The sequence below is a fragment of the Ovis aries genome, chromosome 18 (genome assembly GCF_016772045.2).
Source record: "Ovis aries strain OAR_USU_Benz2616 breed Rambouillet chromosome 18, ARS-UI_Ramb_v3.0, whole genome shotgun sequence".
Classification (NCBI taxonomy): domain Eukaryota; kingdom Metazoa; phylum Chordata; class Mammalia; order Artiodactyla; family Bovidae; genus Ovis; species Ovis aries.
The window spans coordinates 23,880,356-23,903,649 of NC_056071.1; the positions used below are offsets into that span (position 1 = coordinate 23,880,356).

The 23,294-nt window shown below is 37.8% G+C and overlaps 1 protein-coding gene across 17 annotated transcripts in view; it reads left to right on the plus strand.

Annotated features, from left to right (window-relative positions):
• ZFAND6 (zinc finger AN1-type containing 6) overlaps positions 1-17,004 on the plus strand; it is a 55,756-nt gene extending 38,752 nt beyond the window's left edge. For 11 of the 17 annotated variants that reach the window (XM_015101936.3, XM_042235144.1, XM_060401678.1 and 8 more), the window contains 5 exons: positions 7,566-7,736; positions 8,956-9,064; positions 9,967-10,067; positions 13,734-13,847; positions 16,091-17,004. In XM_015101936.3, coding sequence (XP_014957422.1) covers positions 7,583-7,736; positions 8,956-9,064; positions 9,967-10,067; positions 13,734-13,847; positions 16,091-16,239 — 627 coding nt within the window. In that variant the 5' untranslated portion in view covers positions 7,566-7,582 and the 3' untranslated portion in view covers positions 16,240-17,004. Of the gene's footprint in view, positions 1-589; positions 736-7,565; positions 7,737-8,955; positions 9,065-9,966; positions 10,068-13,733; positions 13,848-16,090 lie in introns of all 17 variants that reach the window. The other 6 variants (XM_060401675.1, XM_042235145.1, XM_042235146.1 and 3 more) reach the window with 1 other exon arrangement.
• The last annotated feature ends 6,290 nt before the right edge of the window (positions 17,005-23,294 follow it).

Consider the following 23,294-nt stretch of genomic DNA (forward strand, 5'->3'; position numbering starts at 1 on the left):
GCTAAATAGAGGACAGTTTGTACCAAGAGCATTGCTGTCATTTTTCCCATCATAGCTACAACTCTCTGTGTAAACTATACCTGCTGTTAAAGATTTGTGTGAAATACTGCCTTTCATAGTTTTTTCCCCTTATTGGGTGATGAACATATACTTAGTTAAGAGATGAAGCTTAGGGAGCAAATAATACTTTAAATTTACATTGTCTGGATTAGAGAGAGTCCCACAGTTAGTAGGACCTCTGCCCCTGGGAGTCCCAGGCCCACCTAGACTCCCCACATTCTCTCCGGTGATGATTATATTAACACCATTTGCCAACACCATCCAGGAGTTGGCACTTTTCGTTCGTCACCTATTTTTGTTCAGCACATGACCCAAGATTGGCTTTTGTATATTTAAGTGGTGAAGGTAAAAATCAAGAGGAACATTTTATAATGTGAAAATTCTAGGAAATTCAAATTTTGGTGGCCATTAACTACAGTCTATTGGAACATTGTCGGTGGCTGCTTTGATGTGACAGTAGTGAATTGAATAATTGTAACAGGTTGCATGGCCTTGAAATCTAAAATATTTACTATTTGTTCATTTACAGAAAGCTTGCTGGCCCCTAATTTACCCATTTTTGGGTGCAGCAGAGTAGAGTCATCTAAGGTGGGAATGCCAATCAATTTTCCTGAAGCCTGTCTTCTTAACCTGGAAGAACCATAGTGGCCTCAATTTGTGAGACCTGTTGTGCTGGTCAGTGAAAACTTTATGTCAATAACCAGGGAAGTGAGGTTTGAGTATACTAGAATTGGCTCAGGGGTGTCTTATCCTTGTATAACTTAGTATGTTGAAACTGATGGATTAATTAATTTGCCGGGAAGGAATATCTGGTATCCCCCAAGATGTCATCCTCTTGTTAGCTGGACTCAAGCCATTTTGTCCTTCAGCCCACACAGTGGCAGGAAAGACAAGCTAACATAGGGACCTAGGAACTCCTGTACGGAGAGAGAGCTGCAGGGCACCCTCAGTACAGTAGGAACCCTAACTCAGAGTGAACAGGGTAACTCTAGACTGTCAGAGTGAACAGCATCATCACCACATCTTCTACTCTTTCATCTGTTCACTTTATGAATGTCCCTAGGTTTTCTATAACCTTTGCAGAGGTTCTTGACCCCCAGAACATATGTCTCTTGCCTACATGATAGCTGATGGAGCCAAATGCTGAGAACTCTGGGAAATTACTATATGCTACCAGGAGACATTAATCTCAAACACCTGTGACAGAATGGGTATTCTTTTGATCAATTATTATTAATAAAACAAATTATAGAAGAATGTTCTACTTTGCTCTTTTCTGAGATCTCCATTTGGTAAAATTGCAGAGGATTAGCCAGTTTTGATTGCAGAGGATTAGCCAGTTTTGAGTGGCCTGCAGTATTAGTTCGAAGTTTAGTAGGCATTCTTATGTAACTCAGCATGTGTATTTCTTTCTTCTCCTGAAATAAATAGTAATGATTCCAAGTTGAAAAGGTTGTAGGTGTTAACCTAAGAATTAAAACTCTGATGCTTATGAGCCAGGTAACTGAAAGTTAAGATAGCCTTGAGTTGGAGAGTATAGGCTCTCTCTGAGAAGGATCCCACCTGATAGGTTTAATTTTGGGAACATCAGTCTACTGTTGTCAGATTTTGCTATTTTCAAGAGGAGCTGAAAATCTGGGATTTTTTGTTTGACATTTCCCCAACTTTTGAAAGTTAACAACTAATTTAAAAAAATTAATATGTGCTGGCTAACCAAACATGCCTGTGGGTCAGATTTCACTTGTTTGCCAGTTCACAACTTCTGTATTTAACTCGTCATTGTAAACCATATATCCTCCCTATTTATTTCAGAAGGAGGGAGAACAATGAAATGAAAAATTATATGTGCCTTTTATGACTGGTTTGGATTACCAATCATTCTTGCTGAGTGACTGTTTCGATATATGAATGGCATGGGTGCTGTGGTTGAAACATTTTTCATCGGTCTGTTTTCTCCCCCTTTTAGTGGAAAATAACCCTTTTGGGGGGCCTGATGTGAATAGTCCAACAAAAATGAAATGTGTGTATTCAACAAAATACTTTGTAGTATTCATATTAGGCAAAAAAGGAATTTGAAAAAGAAACCATTTACCTGGGAAATGACTGTAAAGCATTTACCTGTAAAGCATTTGAGTAACAGGTGAGCTTAAGTGCCCCCAAAAGGTGATACAGAGTGTATCTGTTGGAATTCAAAACAGGAGGATCAAGGTGGACAGAAACGAAACCAGAAGAGGTAGAATTTAAGCTGATGAAGGCAAAGTGAAGCAGACAGCATTTACGAAGGAAGGAGCAGTATGAGTTAGGTTGTTTCCAGCCATGAGCATGATTTGTTTCAAACAGATGGGAGCAAAGGACCCTCTACTTTTAGGCAAAGCAGAGATAGAGCAGTTACTGAGTTTCTGCTGTGTGCCAGGCACTCTATGGATGCCTTCTGTATACATTGTATTACTTAATCTAGTTATATAAATATGAACACCCTTTTAAGAAGTTGAAACCTAGGGAAGTCTAGTAACATGTTCAAGCTCTTATAGCCAATAAAAACGGCAAAGCTGAGCTCTGACCCCAAGCCTATTCACTTTGCACTCAGCATTTACTTTGCAGGGAAATTGGACTGGCTACGGTAAGTTATAGGTCTAGTACTCCTTCCTGGGGCAAATATAGAGTAACTAAACTGGAAGAAATATGATGAGAACTTGGTGTTCCAGGAGAATTTAAGTAAGTGGATTTTGAGGAGAGGTAGTAAAACAGAAGGAAAAATACTATTAAAATAACCCAGATATGAAATGATGAGAATCAGAATTGGGATGCAAAAGAAAAGAGCATGAGATATTTCCAAATGAAAATTATTGGAACTTGGTGACTGAACTCTAGGGAATGAAGCAGAGTGAAATAGGTTTGCCGTGTATTTGCAATTATAATTGAGTCTGTGTTGCATTCATTCATTGCTGTTCTTTTGTCAGAATTTTAATAATTAGTAGTGAACTTTCTTTGTAGTCTTAAAAGTATTTGATCTTGAATTTTGTATGCTAATGAAAATTTCTTAGGGTAAAAGACATAAAGGAAAACTTCTCAAGAACTTAGTTAAGCTAATTAAAGCTGCATAATGAAAAAATTTTAAAAGCTGCATATTCAACCTTAAAGTTGAGTAAATGAATGAAATTTTAAATTACCTTTAAATGAAAAGAATAAGAATTCATGAATGTTCACAAATTTGTAGGTTTGGCAGGACAGGATGGACTTTGAAAGTCATTCTCTTTTAATTTTGTTTTTGATTTTTTAAAAAAAGGACATTGACCTCAAAGCTTACAGATATGTGGCCTTGGGCAAGTTACTAACTTTCTTTGAATATCAATTTTCTCATTTAAAATGGGGATATCACTAATACTGACATCCTAGGGTTCTGGAGAGAATTAAGTGAGTTAATATAAATAAAACAATAAAAGTGGTTTGTGGCCCATAGTAAGCTCTGAGTAACTAAGTATCCGAGGAAGGTAGAGAGGACAGTCAGATGTGGGTTTGATTATGAATGTTATTAAGAGTCAAATCACATTTTCTGAATTCTCTTTTAATTCGTACTTTTTTTTTTCAATTCCTCCGTTTCTCTGGCAATCTCAGTCTTTACCTCCTTGGATTTGTGGTTCTATAATCCCACAATACCTAGAGCAATCAAAGAATTGTTCTGCTTTCTCCTTTTCTTTCCTCTTTTCCTTCCTGAATGCCAGGTTCATGGGCCCTTCATAGTTACCTACCAAAAAGGTATCGGAGCATGGGGACACCAGACTTTCAGTTTCTCCAGAGCCACCTCATCTTTGCCACTACACATAAAGATAAACTAGGACACCCTTTTATGGCTCTTGGTCTCTTTTTTAAATCTTCATGGAAAGTTACATTTTGTGACCTAACCATGAATAAATAAAACTGATTTTTTTCCTTTTATTTCTCTCTTCTTTTCCTGTGAAATCCTTTGTGCTTTTTATCTGCCATGATAATAGTTGTTTTTGAAAGCTTTTGACTTACAAAATTACTGCTAATTTGCTACTGTGCAGGAGGGTATTTTGGCTTGGGGAAATTGTTAACATTTTGAATTTTAGTCTTACTGTTCAAAAGCAGAGGTTGTGATACAAAAAGCTTTGTGGTCATGTTGTGCTTCTTACCTGTGACTCTGCTTGAGTTTTTATAGAAATGATAGTTCTCTTTTCTGGATGCTTGTAATTGCCAGCATATACTGAAAAATTTGTCAGTACTGGTAGGGAAAGTTTTTAATTCTTATATACTTTTAATGTCATTAATATGCAGTATAGAATAGTTGGTGATTTAGAACAGTGTTTCTTGGGAATTCCCTGGCTGTCCAGTGGTTAGAACCTGCCACTTTCACTGCCCGGGCCCAGGTTCGATCTGTGGTTAGGGAACTAAGATCCAGCAAGCCGTGAAAATAAATAAGGACACTGTGTCTCAATCTTTTTCCTTTATTGCCCCCTACCCCACTCCCAGGAGTCTTTTGAAATAGTTTTTTCCTTATTGGCTTTCCTACCTCCATAAAATTTTAATTCCACAGATGCAGTTATCTATATATGTATTATCTGTACATCTGTTTTATACATACAGAGTAAGGGGATTTTGTATTCCCATCTCCAGGGTCAGAGTCTGTCTTCTTGAGCTGGTGCTGCTTGCCGTGCTGGTTACAGCAACAGCAGCAGGTTCTCAGAATTTTTGGTTTTAGGACCTTTGAGTTCTCAAAAGTTATTGAGTACGTTGAAGACCTTTAGCCTGTGTCTGTCATATCTTGTGAAAATTTTATCATATTACAAATTAAAGTGAGACAGTCACAAATATTTATTAGTTATTAATTTATTTAAAAGTTATTGTGAAAAATAACTCCCCCTTCAAAGGGTTCAGTAAGAAACATGACATTGTTATGCATTTTTGCAAGTTCTTTAAGGTCTGACTTAGAACAAACAGCTGGATTCTCACAGTTGCCTCCGTATTCAGTCTGTTGGTTCATGGTGTCGCAAAGACTCAGACATGACTGAGCAGCTGAACTGAACAATGTTTAAAAAAAAAAAAAGCTAGTGTCATACAGATATGTAGTTGGAAAAGGAAGGAGTATTTTGATAACCTTTTCAGTTAGCAGATGTCTCTCTTCTTTGTCACATTACACCAAAATGTAACAATTTGTAGTTTCTTAAAGGGATAAGTTACAGTGTAGAATCTCATACTGTGTAAAAATGTTTTGTCCTGTTACTCTGAAACCCATGGGTCTATCTTTCCCTTTGAGAGAGTCTTTTGTTCATGAATAATTTTGTACCATAGTACTTTGGTCATTTAGAAAATACTGGTTTTCTGGCTTATGCACATCTCCCAAATGTTGATAATAGAACCAGTACTCACATGTCATTAATATCACTACTAATCAGCTTCCCTGGTGGCTCAGATGGTAAAGAATGCCTGCAGTGCAGGAGACATGGGCTTAATTCTTGGGTTGGGAAGATCCCCTGGAGAAAGAAGGCAACCCACTCCAGTACTCTTGCCTGGAGAATCCCATGGACAGAGGAGCCTGGTGGGCTACAGTCCATGGGCTCACAAAGACTCCAACATGGCCGAGCGATTAACGCTTTCACTTTTTTCACTAATTTCAGAGACTATCTAAAAATTACTTGTCAAGCTTTTATATTTTATTATTTAAATATTGTCCTTGGCAATAAATGCTATTAGTTATTTTTCTTGAAGTAACAGGCTTCATTCATTTCTGAGAAAATATCTGATATAATCAAGTCTGAATAATCAGTTTGTCAGTTCTTTGAAACAAAAACCTGTTCTGTGAAGATGACTCAGCTTGTAACTCAGACAATTGTTCAAGTGCTTTTTCTTCACTCACCATACCTCTGTATGCAGCAGGAATGCTTTATGTGTATTTCCCAGTTTGTCACACAAAATATTAACAAGTTGTGTGTGTTCAGTCTCAGGATTTAATAAATTAAGAATTCTGCTGTGACAGTATGGTGATCAAGAATATAATGGTACTGTACGTCATGGTTTGACTCCTTGATGAGGCTCCAGGTTCTTAACCACCTTTGCTGTTTACTCATCATTGGATTCTGAGATGACTTGGCTTCATAAAGTAAAAAAGATGTTTTTCAAAATCGCAGATTCTATTCCTAGGCCTAAAGATTACCAACAGTTTTAGGTTTTTCTTTTTAAAGGTAAATGCTAAACCTAAACCTGCTTTGTTTTATAAGCCAGTCAAATGCATTATTGCTCTTGGTTCTGAAGTTTGCATTAAACTCACCCCATTCACCCCTCAATCCACAACAGTGTTTGCAGATAATTTAGGTGGAAAAAAAAATCTGTTAGTGGTAAACAGTGAAGGTTTCTTTCATTGTTTATCAATTTGAGAAAACTTCAGTGGCAAAACACTGCCCTTCATTGTTAGTCTTATCATTTATGATGTTTGAACATAGACTTCTTTGTAAAGACACCTACACCCATTTTTGGAGTAACTTTCATTTCATTTGGGAGGCTTTTTGTTGTTGTTTTTTTTTTTAAATAAGATAGAACCTGTTATTACCTTCCGTCACGTTATTCATGCCAAAGAACCACTTGCTCTGTGGGAAAAATGGCACGCAGGGTTCTTCTGTCTGCTGTAATTGATTATTGCCTGTGGTTCTCAAACAGTTCCTCTGCCGTTAGTTTTAAAATTTTAAGTGCTTTAAATATTTTGTCCCCAATTATATAGTAGTATCTTCATTTAAGAGGATTTTAAAAGTACAGAGAAGATATACATCAGAAAAAAAAAAATCTGTTAGCTTTCCTATCCTTAAGATTTAGTCTTTCTGATCCTTATTGATGAGTAATAGGTTTGTCAGCATTATTAATAAGCTGTGAAATACATGCCTTGTGTATATGTGTGTATATATTCATATGTATTTATAATTTTTTTCTGATTCTACCCAAATTATTGTTGACGGAGATGATGGGTTCAAAAGGGCAGTCTTTCACAAGGCTCTTAAGATGAATTGTCAATGTAGCTTTCTAAAATGGCTGACTCACATCTTCACCAGCATTGATAACATGTTAAATGCTTTTTAAACAGAAAACATTATGCAAGTTAAAACATGAACTTTTTTAAGCAAAGGTTAAGTGATTTGGCCTTATTAATATAACAACGAACAGACTGTGTTTCTCATTCCTAGGTGTCCAAGCTGAACTAGACTTAAAGGATTTTTCTTAACATCCTGATGGTGTAGAGTCTTTAGATCAGATACTTTTGTCTAGTTTATAACATTGTTTGAGCCAGTACAATCCGCCTTTTGTACAGTGAGGGTTGGAGATAAAAGTTCAGTTTTTGTATCCTTTCGATATATTTTTTTCCCTCTCTACGCCAGACAGCTATAGAGTGGTTTGGGGAGGAGTATATGTGCATTTTCCTTTATTACATAAAGCAGATTTGGATAATATATGATTGTAGTATGTATCAGAGTTCTCGGCTTATTCTGTGTAAATTTCAGGTGTGCAACAGAGGAACATGGCTCAAGAAACTAATCACAGCCAAGTGCCTATGCTTTGTTCCACTGGCTGCGGATTTTATGGAAACCCTCGTACGAATGGCATGTGTTCAGTGTGTTATAAAGAACATCTTCAAAGACAGAATAGTAGTAATGGTAGAATAAGCCCACCTGGTAAGTAGTTCTTACCTGGTAAGTAAAACATAGCGCTGTTCATAACTGAGATACACCTGAATAGCACAGGCTACCCAGCACCTCTTCCTGCTTTCACACTGTACTTGCATTACTACGTTTACGTCAGGAAAATGTTTCATTACATATTGTAATGATCAGTGGTAGGGCAAGAGAAAGAGGAGTGTCTCCACTCATTGAAAAGAACTGCTGTAGATCCATCTCAGTCTTACATGCTGCGCTCGAGAACTCTTATCTTACTAATTAATAAAATAGACGCGCACTCCAGGCATGTAGAGCTGTCTTGGGAAATAAGCTCTGAAGGCGTGGGGGCTGTATGAGGACCTTGGTTCTTTTCTCTAGAATGACTTCTGAGGCCAGGGTAGTTGGAGGAGGGAGTCCCAGATAGACAGCCACAGGTGACTTCAGAGAAACCCCTCCTCCCTTCTGCATAGGAGGGAGAGGGGGGGCAGTTTGACTCAGAGAAAAAGGTGTTTGTTCATCCCCAGTTCACTTGCGTTATTTATGCGTTTTTATGTCAGAGGATTCTCCTGGAATTGATGTGGCTTTTGCTTCAGTGATTGTGTAAAAAGGGATATTGAACATGAGCTTTACTTATCTAGGATAGTTCTCATGTAGGTTAATGCCTGAATGTATAGGTTTCTGTGGTTAATGAAAGTGCAGGCTGTTACTTAAGTTCATTTAAAATTGCTTGTGAAGTCTATTTCATCATTTGCTTCCTGTTCAAGCCGGACTTCTTTAAATTCTCTTAAGGCTAAAATCAAGTGAATGTAAGTTACCATATTGTTTTGTAAAATCATTATCTACATTTTGCCTTATGAAGAACAGGTAAAATAATATAACCTGAGTGCAGATTTTAATTCTGAACTTATATTTGCCTTACTGCTGAATTCTTTTTTATTTTAAAGATCTCATTGTGCAGTTATTTGGAAGACATTTATGAATTAAAGAGTTTGTATGATAATTCTAAAAAATAGTAGTTTAGGTCTTGACTACATATATTTTGTATGTGGTAAAATTAGCATCCTTTTCATAGGAAAATTATTGAAAACTTTTAGCTAAAGTAATGAACCGGCATATTACATAGTAAAACAAAACCCGTGTACTGTATTTCGTGGGAAACTGGTCTTGGTTTTTTTAGATAAGATGCCGGCCCGCCCAGGGCACAGAGTCACTAACGTGTGATGTGGTCCTGTTGCAGCGCCTTCTGTCACAAGTCTGTCTGAGTCCTTACCAGTCCAGTGCACAGATGGTAGTGTCCCAGAGGCTCAGTCAGCACTCGACTCAGCAGCTTCATCTATGCAGCCAAGGTAAGAGGCCGCCTCTGAACTGTTCGATAGCCAGAGAGCTATCGAAAAGTAAGGCATTTTTTCCGTATCTGGTCAGTTCTGTTATTTAAGGAAAACTATTTAAAGTCACTTTAGGATTAACTAGCAGAAAATTGTATCTGTCTCATTATTATCGCTGACTAGTCAAAAAAATCTTTTTATTGGTATTACATTACAGTGAGAGTAGGGAGTTGTCTTAAAATTTAATGAAGAGATTTTGTTTTTCAGACAGCTTTTTTTCTTTATTTTTCTTCATAATGTATGCTGACCAACCCCTGAAGTCCTTTCGAAGCATGTTAAGTTCTAGTCATAGGCCTTTGATGCAAATACTAGTGCTTTGTATTAAAAAATGGTCTTGTCACAGATTCTCTGTTTAATATCGTGTGATCCTGTTCTCTGTTTAATATCATGATGTCGTCCTGATACCTATTGTATTGTAGTGTATTTTCTTTTTAACTGAAGTCTTTTAGAAGCTGGAAACACAGAAATATTTGTTTCATTCTTACCCTGCTGTTAGGAAATATATACTAAATTTCTGCTCTGAAGTTTTTTCCAATTCTTCTGTGTCCATCAGTGCATCATGTACAACTTTGTGTTAGGGTTCCTGAAGCATGTCTTTATCATACTAGTGTTCATTTAGTGAATTCATACACAGTGGACATGTACTATTGCTTTATTTCAAAATCAAAAAATTTCTGGTCCAAATTGGTCTCAAGTTTCAAAATTCTGTAGTTATATGGAAGTTATTTTTTTTAAAAAAGCATTTCTGGTTAATTCCTTTCTTAATGATCTGCTTAGATATGTTGAACTCTTATTTATTAATCGCTTAGTTTCTAGTCATGAAGAGATTATCTTTTAAAATCTAAATATTTTTGCTTTTCTAGCCCTGTGTCAAATCAGTCACTTTTATCAGAATCTGTAGCGTCTTCCCAAGTGGACAGTACATCTGTGGACAAAGCAATACCTGAAACAGAAGCCCTCCAAGGTTTGCACATGATCTAGCACGTGTTTGGTCATTAAATGTTTTGAGTCTTCTTAGCCAGGCACTCTCCTAGATGCATGTGTTTTTTAAATTACCTGCCTAATACGTATTTTTTATTTGTTTTCTTTATGAGCAAGGTGTTTTACATTCTTAAGTACTCAATTGACTGAAATGTAGGGAACCTTTTCCCACTTATATGTAATTAGGTCATCAGCATCAACATAGAAATTTAAAATCTGTTTTGTTTGAGAAATATAATTAAATGAATGAGTGGTTGTGTTATACTGTTCTCTTTTACTGTTTTGTCTGTTTTAACCTAAATATTCTTTCCTCTCCCATGAACCGGGGCTGCTGGTTTAAGAGGAATCTCTTGCTTTGGACTTGGATTATCTATTTACTTTGACTGGCACCCCCCCCCCCCCCCCCCCCCCAGCGCAACAGTCATGCTCAGTTACTCTTATTTATAGCATGGCATCTCAAGTTCTTGCCCATGCTCTTCGTATCCCCATTATGTGAACCAAAGTGAAGTGGATCTAGGAAGACTGGAATATGTGTATGAAGGCTTTCTTCGTGGGCAGAGCTATTAGAGGAGGCATTTAGGATGCTGTGAAAAATCTGTGCTTGGTTAATTATATTCTACAGTTGGGGAAACGATGTATTAATTGAGGAGGATACTCTGGAAAGAAGCCTGAAGATGAGCTTGTGTCATTTGACCTGTGCCATGATTTAAACAGACACGATGCTGTACCCATTGAAGCCTTCCACTGTACATGGTGTTCACAGGGTGACGACAGATACACCTGGCGATCTTAGCTGAAGTTTGCTGAAGTTTAAGTTTAGTTAAGCTAGCTAATTCCCCTTCCTCTGATTTCATGCCCAACAAATGATTGGCATAATTTGCCTCCTTACACATTTTGCTGTAGGAAGAGAATGTAACTGTCTGATTAGGATAAATAGTCCATGCAATTATGAATATTGTAAATATTCATGATTATTATAAGTGAATAATTTTTATTTTTAGTTAAATAGAAAAGTTTAAGGATGGGCAGAAACAAAGGATATTTTTTAAAGCAGAAATAGAAAAATTCCCCAAGTTCCCATTAGACATGGGAAATAAGACAAGAGTGATATTAAAGCTTTCAGTTGGATGACAGTTGAAACAGCAGTGATGTGTTTGTTCTCAACAGGGAGGTTGAAAGAAGTGATTGTGAGACAAGATTTTAGATAGAGCAGATTGGAAGTGGTCATGTTTCAAAACTTAAAGACTCAATTGGAGGTAGTAGATGGGTAAATGGGTATTTAAATGTATGAGCAGTCTTCTGTCTGAGGTTTGAAGTCCTTGGCCCAGCTTGGAAGATGAGAGGCAGAATGGAGAAGAGCAGGTAGGGTACCAAGTCTGCACCAGGGAGAGGATACATTACCTGGATCCTGGTTACTTTCAGGACCCACATGCAGAGAATTGAGAAACAGGGGTTGCTTGGCAGTCTCCAGAGAGAGCTAAGGATGGAAGAGTGAAAACAGGCTGCTAACTATGAAGGTGTTATTTCACATCTTAAAGTTGAACAAATTTTAGAATGTTGATAGTGGGAAATTATATGGTGCTTAAGAATAAAACAGCGGTTGTTTTACAAGTTTGACAAAAAAAAAAAGATTTTAAGTTGGTAAACTATTATAATACGAAGACCCATTTATGGTATATGGATAATAATAACAGTTTTCTTCACCTAGTGCTGAGTACATTAATGCAAAAGATGGTCTTGATGCTATGTTAGGAGAAATTGTGCATGCCGAGTTGCTTCAGTTGTGTCCAAACTCTTTGCGACCCCATGGACTGTAGCCTGCCAGGCTCCTCTGTCTGTAGGATTCTCCAGGAAAGAATACTGGACTGGGTTACCATGCTCTCCTCCAGGAGATCTTCCTGATGAGGAATTGAACCCATGTCTCTTATGTCTCCTGCATTGGCAAGTGAGTTCTGTACCACTATTGGGATTTTAAGTTGTATAGACTCCTTTTTTTTTTCACGTGTAATTTCAGTGACTTAAGTTAAACCAGTATTAACTTAAGTACCTTTCAAGAACTTAGCATGCATAATTTCAGCATAGCAGAATCATTGAACAATCAGGTATAAGTTTCATATGAGTTTGAGAGGGTTAGTTTTCCATGTATAAAAGCTCTTAGGCTAGTTTTTTTCTTTTTTTAAAGTCTTGCTTATACTGTTGAAAATGTCCTATTATAAACCCTCATACAACTGTGTATCTATACAGATACACACACTCGTGACACACAGTATACCTGTGATTTCCCTATTTGATAGGAGTAAATGCCGAGAACATTTTTTATTTGATAGGAATAAATGCAGAGAATGTTTTTTCCCATCTACTTAATAGATGGATGAAAAGATGTCTTTGACTCAAGTGCTGTAGTCATTTGAGCTGGAACTGGAACCTGGGCACCTGACTCCAGGCCATTATTCTTTCCACTAGACAGCTGTGGTGCTTCCTGGAGTAGGCTGTCTGTGTGTGTGTTCCTGCTGCCAGCTCCAGCCTCCCTCAGTTCCCAGGGTAGGGTCAGCTGGTTTGGTGACTTGCCCAGGTATCTGTTCTCTCTCTTGCCTTATCGTTCCACTTGTATCGGTCAAGCAGAATTTATTGGATAGGAAAATCATCCCAGATGGAAGAAGGCACACGAGTAGCTGCTGTGTGCCTAAACCAGAATTCCCTAACATTGTTTATTGAAGTTTTCAGAGTGGTGTCCTTGAAACAGATTTTTTAGGTATTTTGCTTCTGTAGGTGTTTTGCTCATAAGCAGGATATGTTGCCACCAGGTGGGTGGTACTGCTTCCATTTGGTCCTCATGGCTCTGAAGAATTTTTTTCATGTTTAATTGAGAATTTACTATATTAAAACATCTTTCTCTTTTAATTATGCCTTGTGATTTAATAAATAGCAGTATCTCGCTTATACAGTGAGGAATGTGTATCAGTTAGGAATGACAGGTTTCCCGTTTATTAAACCCATAAGTTAGGGTGTAGGGGCAATAATTTGACCTGAATTTTGGTGGAGATGGCCTTGGGTTCAGTACTTAATTTACTATCTTAATTGTAATGTTGTAATCAATATATCTTATTCCCCATATTTTAAAGGTTTTATATGAAATATTCTGAGAATTTTGAACATACTTAGTATTCCACTGAATCTTGGTTTTAGGATTTCTTTCCCTTGTACTCTTTGAAATCTGCATAGTTCTGACTCAGCAGTATTTAGAAGTTTGCATGTGACCGTTTTCTTACACATTTTCTTTCTTTCTCCCGTAGAATACCCAAGTAGTGTTTGTGTGTTGTATGTCTTTTATGGGTCAAATACATAATTACCAGAAAATTTTGAAAATATAGCACTTTCTAGAGTTATGTTAACATCTCAATGTATAGTTTAGCTTTTCTGCATGTGTGTATACATACATACTTAGCATACATCTATGCATTTAACAAAAAGGGGGTCATATTATATAAACTACTTTGTAACTTAACTGTGGGCATCTTTCCATGCTAATAAATAAACACTCAATTATCCTCTGAATAAACAGATCAGTGGGGGCAAGTGGGGGTAGCAACCACCTCACCTCAGAATCTCATTGCACAGTTGAGTTTCACTACCTTCATATTTTTGTCAGCTTCAGTATCAGAAACGGCACAGCAGGCATCTGAAGAGCAAAGCAAGTCTCTTGAAAAACCAAAACAGAAAAAGAATCGCTGTTTCATGTGCAGAAAGAAAGTGGGACTTACTGGTAAGGGCCTGAGTCACAGGTTTAAATTAAGATTTTATTTAAGATAATGTTTGACTTATTATTAATGGCTTCAGTTAAGATTATTTCTGTTTCCATGTGAGTTAATAATGGATATGCTTCACCTCCTGAATTTTCTTAAGTAAAAGTAGCTTTAATTATATGCCTAATACTGAAATGAGTAGCTTTTCTTTTAAAATTCATTTTAACTGCATTTGAGAATGTTAGACAAGTCAAGTCAGTATGCCAGGCTCTGTGAAAGGGCAGGGGTGTGTCTCCTGCCTTTAGAGAGCCAGAGATGGTTGTGTGAGAGAGGGTATTTAAGTACTTGGTGAGCCGTGTGTAAAACGGCCAATCATTGGTTGGTGGTGCGGGCTCACAGAGTTCATACATGTAAGGTGATAGACCTGTCCTGCCACCCAATAAGTAATCAGTACATGCTGACTGCTGTAACAGAGGTGTTAGATGGTATTAAGAGAGGGGAAAGTGTTCGAAATACTGCTTGGCTATTTGGCAAAGCAAATACATTTAAATGCAAATAGATTGCTTTGGGAGTTCAGAGATGTGTGTAATTATTGATAATTCATAGGAGAGGAGCAGAGGCCCATCAAAGAATCCGGAAAGTAGGATGTTTCAGCTGGGTCCTGAAAAGTGAGTAGGACTTATAACTGATGGACATAGGAGCATTTCAGGCAGAAAAAAAGAGCTTGAATGAAAGTTCAGAGAAAGGAAAGACTAGGGCATGTTGAGGGACCATAAATAGGGGATGTAGCACAAAATAGGTGCAGAAGGGTGCTTGAGACCGCCAGATGAGGCTGATGATGTGCACTGTGGGCAGCTGATGAAGAAGAGTGGCAGCTGTACTGCTTAAGAGACTGACTTAAGAATAGATAGGACTTTGAGCAAAATTATGTTTTAGGAAGGTTATGTGGCTAAGGAGTAGATAAAAGAGAAAAGGAGATTTATAGTCTGATATCAAAGATGTTTTAAGACTGGCTCATGCCTTGGCAAGTGTATTTATTTAAAGAGTACAAACATGAACAAATAAGGCATTTTAAAGTGTGTGTATATATATTATATAATAAATATGTGTAGTATCAAATACTGTCTGTCTAAATCTCAGAAACTTAGACTTCACGAATAGAAGACTGCGATTTAGTAATTTCTATCTTGTCCAGTCTTGTTAGTCTGGTGTTACGTTTGGCTTCATTTTTCATTCATTATTACGAAGTCACAGGAGACTTCCTGGTGGTCCAGGAGTTAGGACTGCACACTTTCACTCCTGGGTTCAATCCCTGGCCGGGGAACTAAGACCCCACAAGATGTGTAGTGCAGCCAAAATAATAATAATAAAATTTTAAAAATAAAATGTTATGAAGTTACAGGATATCTTTTGGAAGTTTTTAAAAAAATGTGGTAAAGGAAGTTTGCATCAAATGTCAACATTTAAAATATTGATTCCTGTGTTCTAACAATTCTATCATACAGTAAAAATCTTTTTAGGGGTGCAGGACTAGTTTTATTTAAAGACTATTCACCCTGCTTATTTCTCTCTTTCGGCTTCAATTCTTGGGGCATTTCCCTAAAATAAATAGCATTTATTGCATCTTCACTGTATGTTAGGCAGGTAATACTTCTTCATTTAATTCTTATTATAACTGATTTCCAGAATTAGAGGTGCAGAAACTGGGGCTCAGGGAGGCTTGGTAATTTGCCTGTGTTAGTAAATAGATTCATGCTTAGGCAACTGCAACTGGATCTCATGCTCTTAGTCACTGAGCCAGATTACAGTTCATATTTCCATTAGAGATTGGCCAAGGAAAGCTAGTGTACTGTTTTATTTGTTAACAGTTCTGTACAAAGTTTCATCTTTCTTAACTAAATCTTAAGGTTGTCTTCTGACAGTATGCTTATTTTTTCACATTGTAGTATTTGAGAAATGTCTTACATTTTCATTTTATCAGTCCTGTTTTTGATAGGAAGCAGTTGTGTTTCAGGTGAAGAAACTTGAGCTCAGAGAAGTGGCTGTGACTTGGGCTGGCACAGACCTGTGTTTGTAGGTGGTAACAAGAACTGAAGCCATCAGCTGGTGAATTTGAGAGTATACTAGGTTGTACAACTGCTAGTTTGGAATGATTCTTTAGATTGTTGCCCTACAGAAATGATCTTTTTAACATTAATTATGTAGAGAGTTTAATATTTAGACCTTGCACTCAACTCATGTACATGTATTAATCCATTTTCAGGGTTTGAATGCCGGTGTGGAAATGTTTACTGTGGTGTACACCGTTACTCAGATGTACACAATTGCTCTTACAATTACAAAGCTGATGCTGCTGAGAAAATCAGAAAAGAAAATCCAGTAGTTGTTGGTGAAAAGATCCAGAAGATTTGAACTCCTGATGGAATACAAAATCCTTTGACCATCTGCAAACTAAAAACTGACTTGAGGTTTTTTTTTCCTAGTCATTGGGAATGTAGAGCAATGTATCTTGCATAGACCTTTAATCATACATGTCATCAGAAGAATAGATTTTTGTTTTTGTTTTGAAAATGACTCTGAACATTTATTTCCATTGCAGTTTCTGTGGCTGAAAAAAGTAAACTTTACGAGTATTATCCTTTTAAGATCATTTAAATTTTAGTTGAGTGCAGAGGGCTTTTATAACAAATGTGGAGAAATTTTGGAGGGCTGTGATTTTTCCCAGTATTAAACATGCATGCTTTAATCTTGCAGTTTATTTTCTCATTGTGTATGTATATATAGCTTTTCTCTGCAGCACGATTTCTGTTTTGATAATGTCCTTTAGGGCACAGCTAGTTATCAGTAACTGAATGTATCTTAATCATTATGGCTGCTTCTGTTTTTCCTTAACAAAGGTTATACATATGTTAGCATATAGTTTCTTTGCACCCACTATTTATGTCTGAATCATTTGTCACAGGAGAGTGTGTGCTGATGAGATTCTAAGTTTGTGTGTTTTTAAGTTTTTTTGAGCGAAGGAAGGAAAAGCTGTACGCATTTCTTTGCTGACTGCAGGTTTCTTTCAGATGATGTTCATCGGTCTGTGTGTATACAATATGAAGAATGATCTGAAGTAATTGTGCTGTATTTATGTTTATCCACCAGTCTTTGATTAAATAAAAAGGAAAACCATAACGTTCCCTTGTATTACTTTTTCTCCATTACTCTTGCTGGTAGTTCATTTTGACTTCTGGTCCTTTAGTTTTCTGCTTTACTGATTTTGTGAGATGAGCTCTCATGTCTATCTGTGACTGATACTTAACGATGATAAATTGTGATCTTACATTCCCGTGAGTTGAATGTGTCATATTTTCTAGCTCTTGTTTGTTTCTCTGTTCTGAACTCTGTCACAGCGAATTAGTATCTAGTAGAAGCTTCTTTTTCTAGTAGGATTAGAGAAACTGAAAGAGCATAACTCAAACATGGAGAGCTGGAAGACTGTGGAGTAGAAAGAGCTCCAAAAAGCCATTTGTTCTGTGGTTTTTAAACTTAGCTGGCAGCCAGCCTTTTAAAAACTTGAAATAGTGTGTAAAACAGATTAAATAGTATTTAACAGTACAGATTTCTAAGTTTATATTTGTTTACTTAATGCTTGTGTATTCCATCTTAGTGTGTGTATTCTCCCTCCATATGTAATGATGACTTAGCATTGGAATCTGTAAATATTAAATAAGAGAAAACCATTATGACTGTCTTAGTAGATCCGATTAAAGTATATAATAGGATTTAACACCACCCAGTCAGAATAAAAACTTGATAAATTAGGACTGGAAAGGAATTTCCTTAAGGTGATAGCTTCTGTGTAAATCTGTAAAACAAAACAAGCATCTGCCACAAAGAGGAAATTTCATACCCCTTTAAATTCAGAAACAAAGGGCTAGTTTTCCACTATCACTGCTTATATTCAAAATTGTGTTGGAGATCCTAGTCAATAGAATAAAAAATGCTATAAGAAATAAAAAGTAGGAAACACTAATTATTTGTACATCACACGTTCTTTTTTTGTAGAAAACTCAAAATCTAAAGAGAAAATACCAGAAATACCAGGGTTTCATTACAGTGGTAGGTGTAACATTAATTTTCTGAAGCCAGTTGCATTTCTTTGTATCAGTAACAATCAGAAAACTGGAGGACACATTTTACAATTGTGTTAACACCAGTTCAGTTCAGTTCAGTCGCTCAGTCGTGTCCGACTCTTTGCGACCCCATGAATCGCGGCATGCCAGGCCTCCCTGTCCATGACCGTCTCTTGGAGTTCACTCAGACTCACATCCATTGAGTCCGTGATGCCATCCAGCCATCTCATCCCTGGTCGTCCCCTTCTCCTCCTGCCCCCAATCCCTCCCAGCATCAGAGTCTTTTCCAGTGAGTCAACTCTTCGAATGAGGTGGCCAAAGCACTGGAGCTTCAGCTTTAGCATCATTCCTTCCAAAGAAATCCCAGGGTTGATCTCCTTCAGAATGGACTGGTTGGATCTCCTTGCAGTCCAAGGGACTCTCAAGAGTCTTCTCCAACACCACAGTTCAAAAGCATCAGTTCTTCAGCGCTCAGCCTTCTTCACAGTCCAACTCTCACATCCATACATGACCGCAGGAAAAACCAGAGCCTTGACTAGACAGACCTTAGTCGGCAAAGTAATGTCTCTGCTTTTGAATATGCTATCTAGATTGGTCATAACTTTTCTTCGAAGGAGTAAGCGTCTTTTAATTTCATGGCTGCAGTCACCATCTGCAGTGATTTTGGAGCCCTAAAAAATAAAGTCTGACACTGTTTCTACTGTTTCCCCATCTATTTCCCATGAAGTGATGGGACCGGATGCCATGATCTTCGTTTTCTGAATGTTGAGCTTTAAGCCAACTTTTTCACACTCCTCTTTCACTGTCATCAAGAGACTTTTTAGCTCCTCTTCACTTTCTGCCATAAGGGTGGTGTCATCTGCATATCTGAGGTTATTGATATTTCTCCAGGCAATCTTGATTCCAGCTTGTGCTTCTTCCAGTCCAGCGTTTCTCATGATGTACTCTGCATATAAGTTAAATAAGCAGGGTGACAGTATACAGCCTTGACGAACTTTTCCTATTAGGAACCAGTTTGTTGTTCCATGTCCCGTTCTAACTGTTGCTTCCTGACCTACATACAGATTTCTCAAGAGGCAGGTTAGGTGGTCTGGTATTCCCATCTCTCAGAATTTTCCACAGTTTATTGTGAACAATGCATGTTGAAGACCTCTTTTAAGAAAAAATTTTCAAACATTATTGAGATAATAGCTAAGACCTGAAAAAGTAGGGAGAGAGAGAAGTTTGCAGCTAGGCAGACAATGTCAAGAAGATGTATTTTGTACCCAAATAGACCTATAGATTCAAAGCAGTCCCTATCAGAGTCCCACCAAGTTTCCTCCTGAAACTTGTTAAGGTGGTTCTAAATTAAAAGATAAAGGTGAGCCCAAGGCTAGGACATTTCAATAAAGGAAAATCAGGGAGATGGGCATTTTTCCACTCTATGTAAGACTCATCATGAAGCCACGTTCATTAAAATAGCATGGTATTCACTAAAGGTCGTACAGAATCCTAATAGATTAGACCAAAATACCCCCAGAAAAGCCATGCATGAAATGAACTGGGTTAAGAGATACAGCACAGCACACTGGGGGAAGGAGACTGTGATCATGACAGCTAGCCCAACTAGTCAGCATAGAAAAGAGTTGGAAATTGCTCCCTATCATGCCACAGGGAAAAATTCATGAATTAAATGCAAAACACAAACTTTAATTCTCAAAAAAACATGATTACTGCTTCGACCTTGGATATCGAAGGACTGTTTAAGACACAGCATTGACTGCAAGATTACTGATGAATTTGTCTATTAAAATGAGGCATTTAAAACCAAAAATACCATATGGTAAAACCATCAAAGAAAGTGAAAAGCCAAGTTACAAACCAGGAAAAGTTAAAATGCAAATCAAGACCACAATAAGATACTATTCTATACCCATTCAGCTAGCAAAGCTTTAAAAGTGTTTGGCAGTATCTAGTGTTTGAAGGGTTGCTGACATTAACCAAAAGTGTGGTTCAGTCCTTAGGACGGTTTGGAAACTAGTACCTTTTAAAATTGGACTTTTAAACATCCTATAATCCACAAATTTTACTTCTCTAAGTGTGTGCCCCAGAAAAACTTGCATATAGAGAACAGTACACATGTACAGCAATTTTCAAAGCCTTGTTTACAGAAAGCAAAAATCCAGAAACTGCTCAGTTCGCCTTTGAAGAACGGATAAAATGTGACATATTCTTAAAATGGAGTATAAATAGTGATCAAAACTAGTGGGCCCTAGAGACAACAAAATAGAAGTACCCGAAGTCCACAGTCTTAATTACAAAGATTTTTAAGTGACCACATGTTAAAGTTGGGAGTCTGGGTGATGTTTTTTTGTTTTGATGTTTTTCCCACATACACGATTTACTCCTTAAAATTTTATTTAGGAAAAAGCCCCAGATACTTAAATCAAAAGAGGTCATCGTTTTTAAAGATTTTTATACAAATTGCTTAATTGAGACTTTAGTTCTAAGTAACTCAGCTTACTAGTATGCCCACCATTTCTAATGTAGCCTGTTGTCTAATGTTTGATGTTTTTTTTAAATGAAACACCAAAACCATGATTCATGGAAATAAAAAAATGGGTAAGTTGAACTTCAAAGTTAAAAATTTCTCTGCAAAAGGCATTGCCAAGAGAACAGAAAGACAAGCCACAGACTGGGAGAAAATATTAGCAAAATACAGTGACAAAAGGCTTACCCTAAATAAAAAATACTGTAAGAAAACAAACCCAGTTAAAAAATGGTCAGAATATCTAGACATCTCATCAAAGAAGATACACAGATGGCAAATAAAACTAAAAGGTGGTCAATATGTCATTGGAGAATAGCAAACTAAAATGAGATGACACTAATACCTATAAGAATAGCTAAAATCCAAAAGACAACACCAAATGCTATCGAGGATGTGGAGCAACAGGAATTTGAGTTCATTGATGATGGGAACGCAACATAGGACAGAAGGAAGAAGCTGAGGAGTCTCTTAAATTTAACCATAGTCTTAAGGACAAGCAGTTAGTTGTATTCCTAGGTATCTGTCCGAATGAATTAAAGACCATGTCTACACCAAAACCTGCACCCAAATGTTTTTAGCAGCTTTATTTATCCATAATTGCCAAAAATTAGCCAAGATGTCCTTCATAGGTACCGATAAACGGTGGTACATCTGTATAATCAAATGGTATTTAGCAATAAGAAAAAAATGAGCCACCAAGGCACAAGAAGACGTGAAGGAACCTTATATATTGCTCGGTGAAGCAGTCCAAAAAGACTCGCTAATAGATGACATTCTGGAAAAGGCAAAACTATAGTCAAGAGGTGGTCTGCGTTCAGGTAGAAAAAGGGATGAAAAGGTGAAGCATGGGGTTTTAAGGCAGGGAAACAGCTTCCATGACACTGTAATGGTGGATACCTAACTATGCATCTGTCCAAACTTGTAGAATCCTACAACACAAAAAGCAAAAACCCTGGGACTTCCCTGGCGGTCAGGGGTTTAGACCACCTTTCAACGCAGAGTGCAGGTTTGATTCCTGGTCAGGGAGCTAATTCCACGGTACCTCCAGGCCTAAAAACCAAAACAAATCAGAAGTAATATTGTAACAAACGCAATAAAGACTTTAAAAATGGTCCAGTTGAAAAAAGGCCAACTCAGCTGGCATATGTTTAAAAAAACAAAAATAGCTTTGAGGTGGTATTCCATTAAAACATGGATGAACAGTACCTGCAACAAAAAGCAGGCTAAAGAAAAAAAAAAGGGGAGGGGCAGGAAAGAAGAAAATTTGCAGAAAACCCAGCCCTCGTGGAGCTGGTTCATTTAGCTCTGTTCAGAATAGTTGAGAAAAAGAGGGAACTATGATAAAAGACAAAGCACTTCAATGAAGCAAATGTCTTTTCTTCTTAAGGCTCAAGCTCAGAAACGCTTATAGTACATACTTTAGAGGGCACACTGTGTTTGTCGGGCTTCCCAGGTGGTGCTAGTGGTAAAGAATCCACCTGCCAATGCAGGAGATGCAAGAGACCTGGAGAAGGAAATGGCAACCCACTCCAGTATTCTTGCATGGAAACTTCCGTGGACAGGATCCTGGTGGGCTACAGTCCATGGGATCCCAAAGAGTCGGACACAGCTGAGCAGAGCAGCACATTTTCAAGGGCACACCGTGTATTTGGTGTGTATACCATACACTTTAACATCAGAAGGGTATATATTGTGCAAACGCGAGTGACATTTGGTTCTCTGCAAGGAGTTCAACATTTAGAGGACCTTGGAGATGAGCTCAGGTAATTCATGTGCAAGTGAAGTTTGTAGGGTGGGGAGAAGGGGAATGGATGGACTCCTGAGTGTTGCCCAAAAAGGCTACTCCCCTGCTCCCAGTGCAGGCAGCTCCACATCCTAGGAATCTGAATGGCAGGGGCCAGCCTCTGGCAAGACTTTCTCTCTCTCTATTCAGAAAGCTCTCCAGTTCTCAGAGTCAGGGGCAGCTGCTGGAGTCTCCTGTGCCTCATTTTTGCATCTGAGGGAGGCACTGAGCTTAGTGCTACAGAGGCTCAAACCAGCCCGTCATGACGGAGGTGCCAGACTCGCCTCCAGTCCTGAAGGCATCCAGACCCTGCCACCCAGGAATTTACACTCCAGTAGCAGAGTAGGAAAAGGAAAACATTTTGTGCGTGCAGATCTCCATAGCTCCAGTACTACAACAGTCTCAAACACTATAATTTCTTCAGCCGATGAAAATAATAACGAAGCTGATTTGGCCACAAGGAAAAGTGTTCAGGAGAAAAGTCTAAGACTGAAAATTGGCCTTTCTGTAAAGATGGAAAAAATCATGCACATACAAATAGAATGAGCAAATAACATGAAAACTGCAGGATGGCAGGATCACAGGCAGCATTTTTTTCCTTAAAATTCTTTTTTATGATTGTACATGCTCAACACACTCCCTCCCAGAAGAGGAGAAAGAAAATATAGTGTACTTGCAAGTTATTTACTTCAACTTTTTTTCCAAATGGAGAACAGCTTTGGTACCTTTCAGACACTATATATAATTAGTGGGTTGGCAAGTCTATTTTAAAACTATGAAATCTTACTCTCCCTACAGCCATCTCACGCCCACACCCTTTCTCACACACACATCAGCCCCATGCCCTTCCCCCAAAAGGTTGATTTTCTCTCTACATGGCTTTTATCAGAGAAGGAAATGGCAATCCACTCCAGTATTCTTGCCTGGAGAATCTCATGGACAGAGGAGCCTGGCGGACTACAGTCCATGGGGTCACAAAGAGTCAAACACAACTGAAGCTTTGTAATCTAAGCTTTCACTAGCTTGTGTGTTCAGT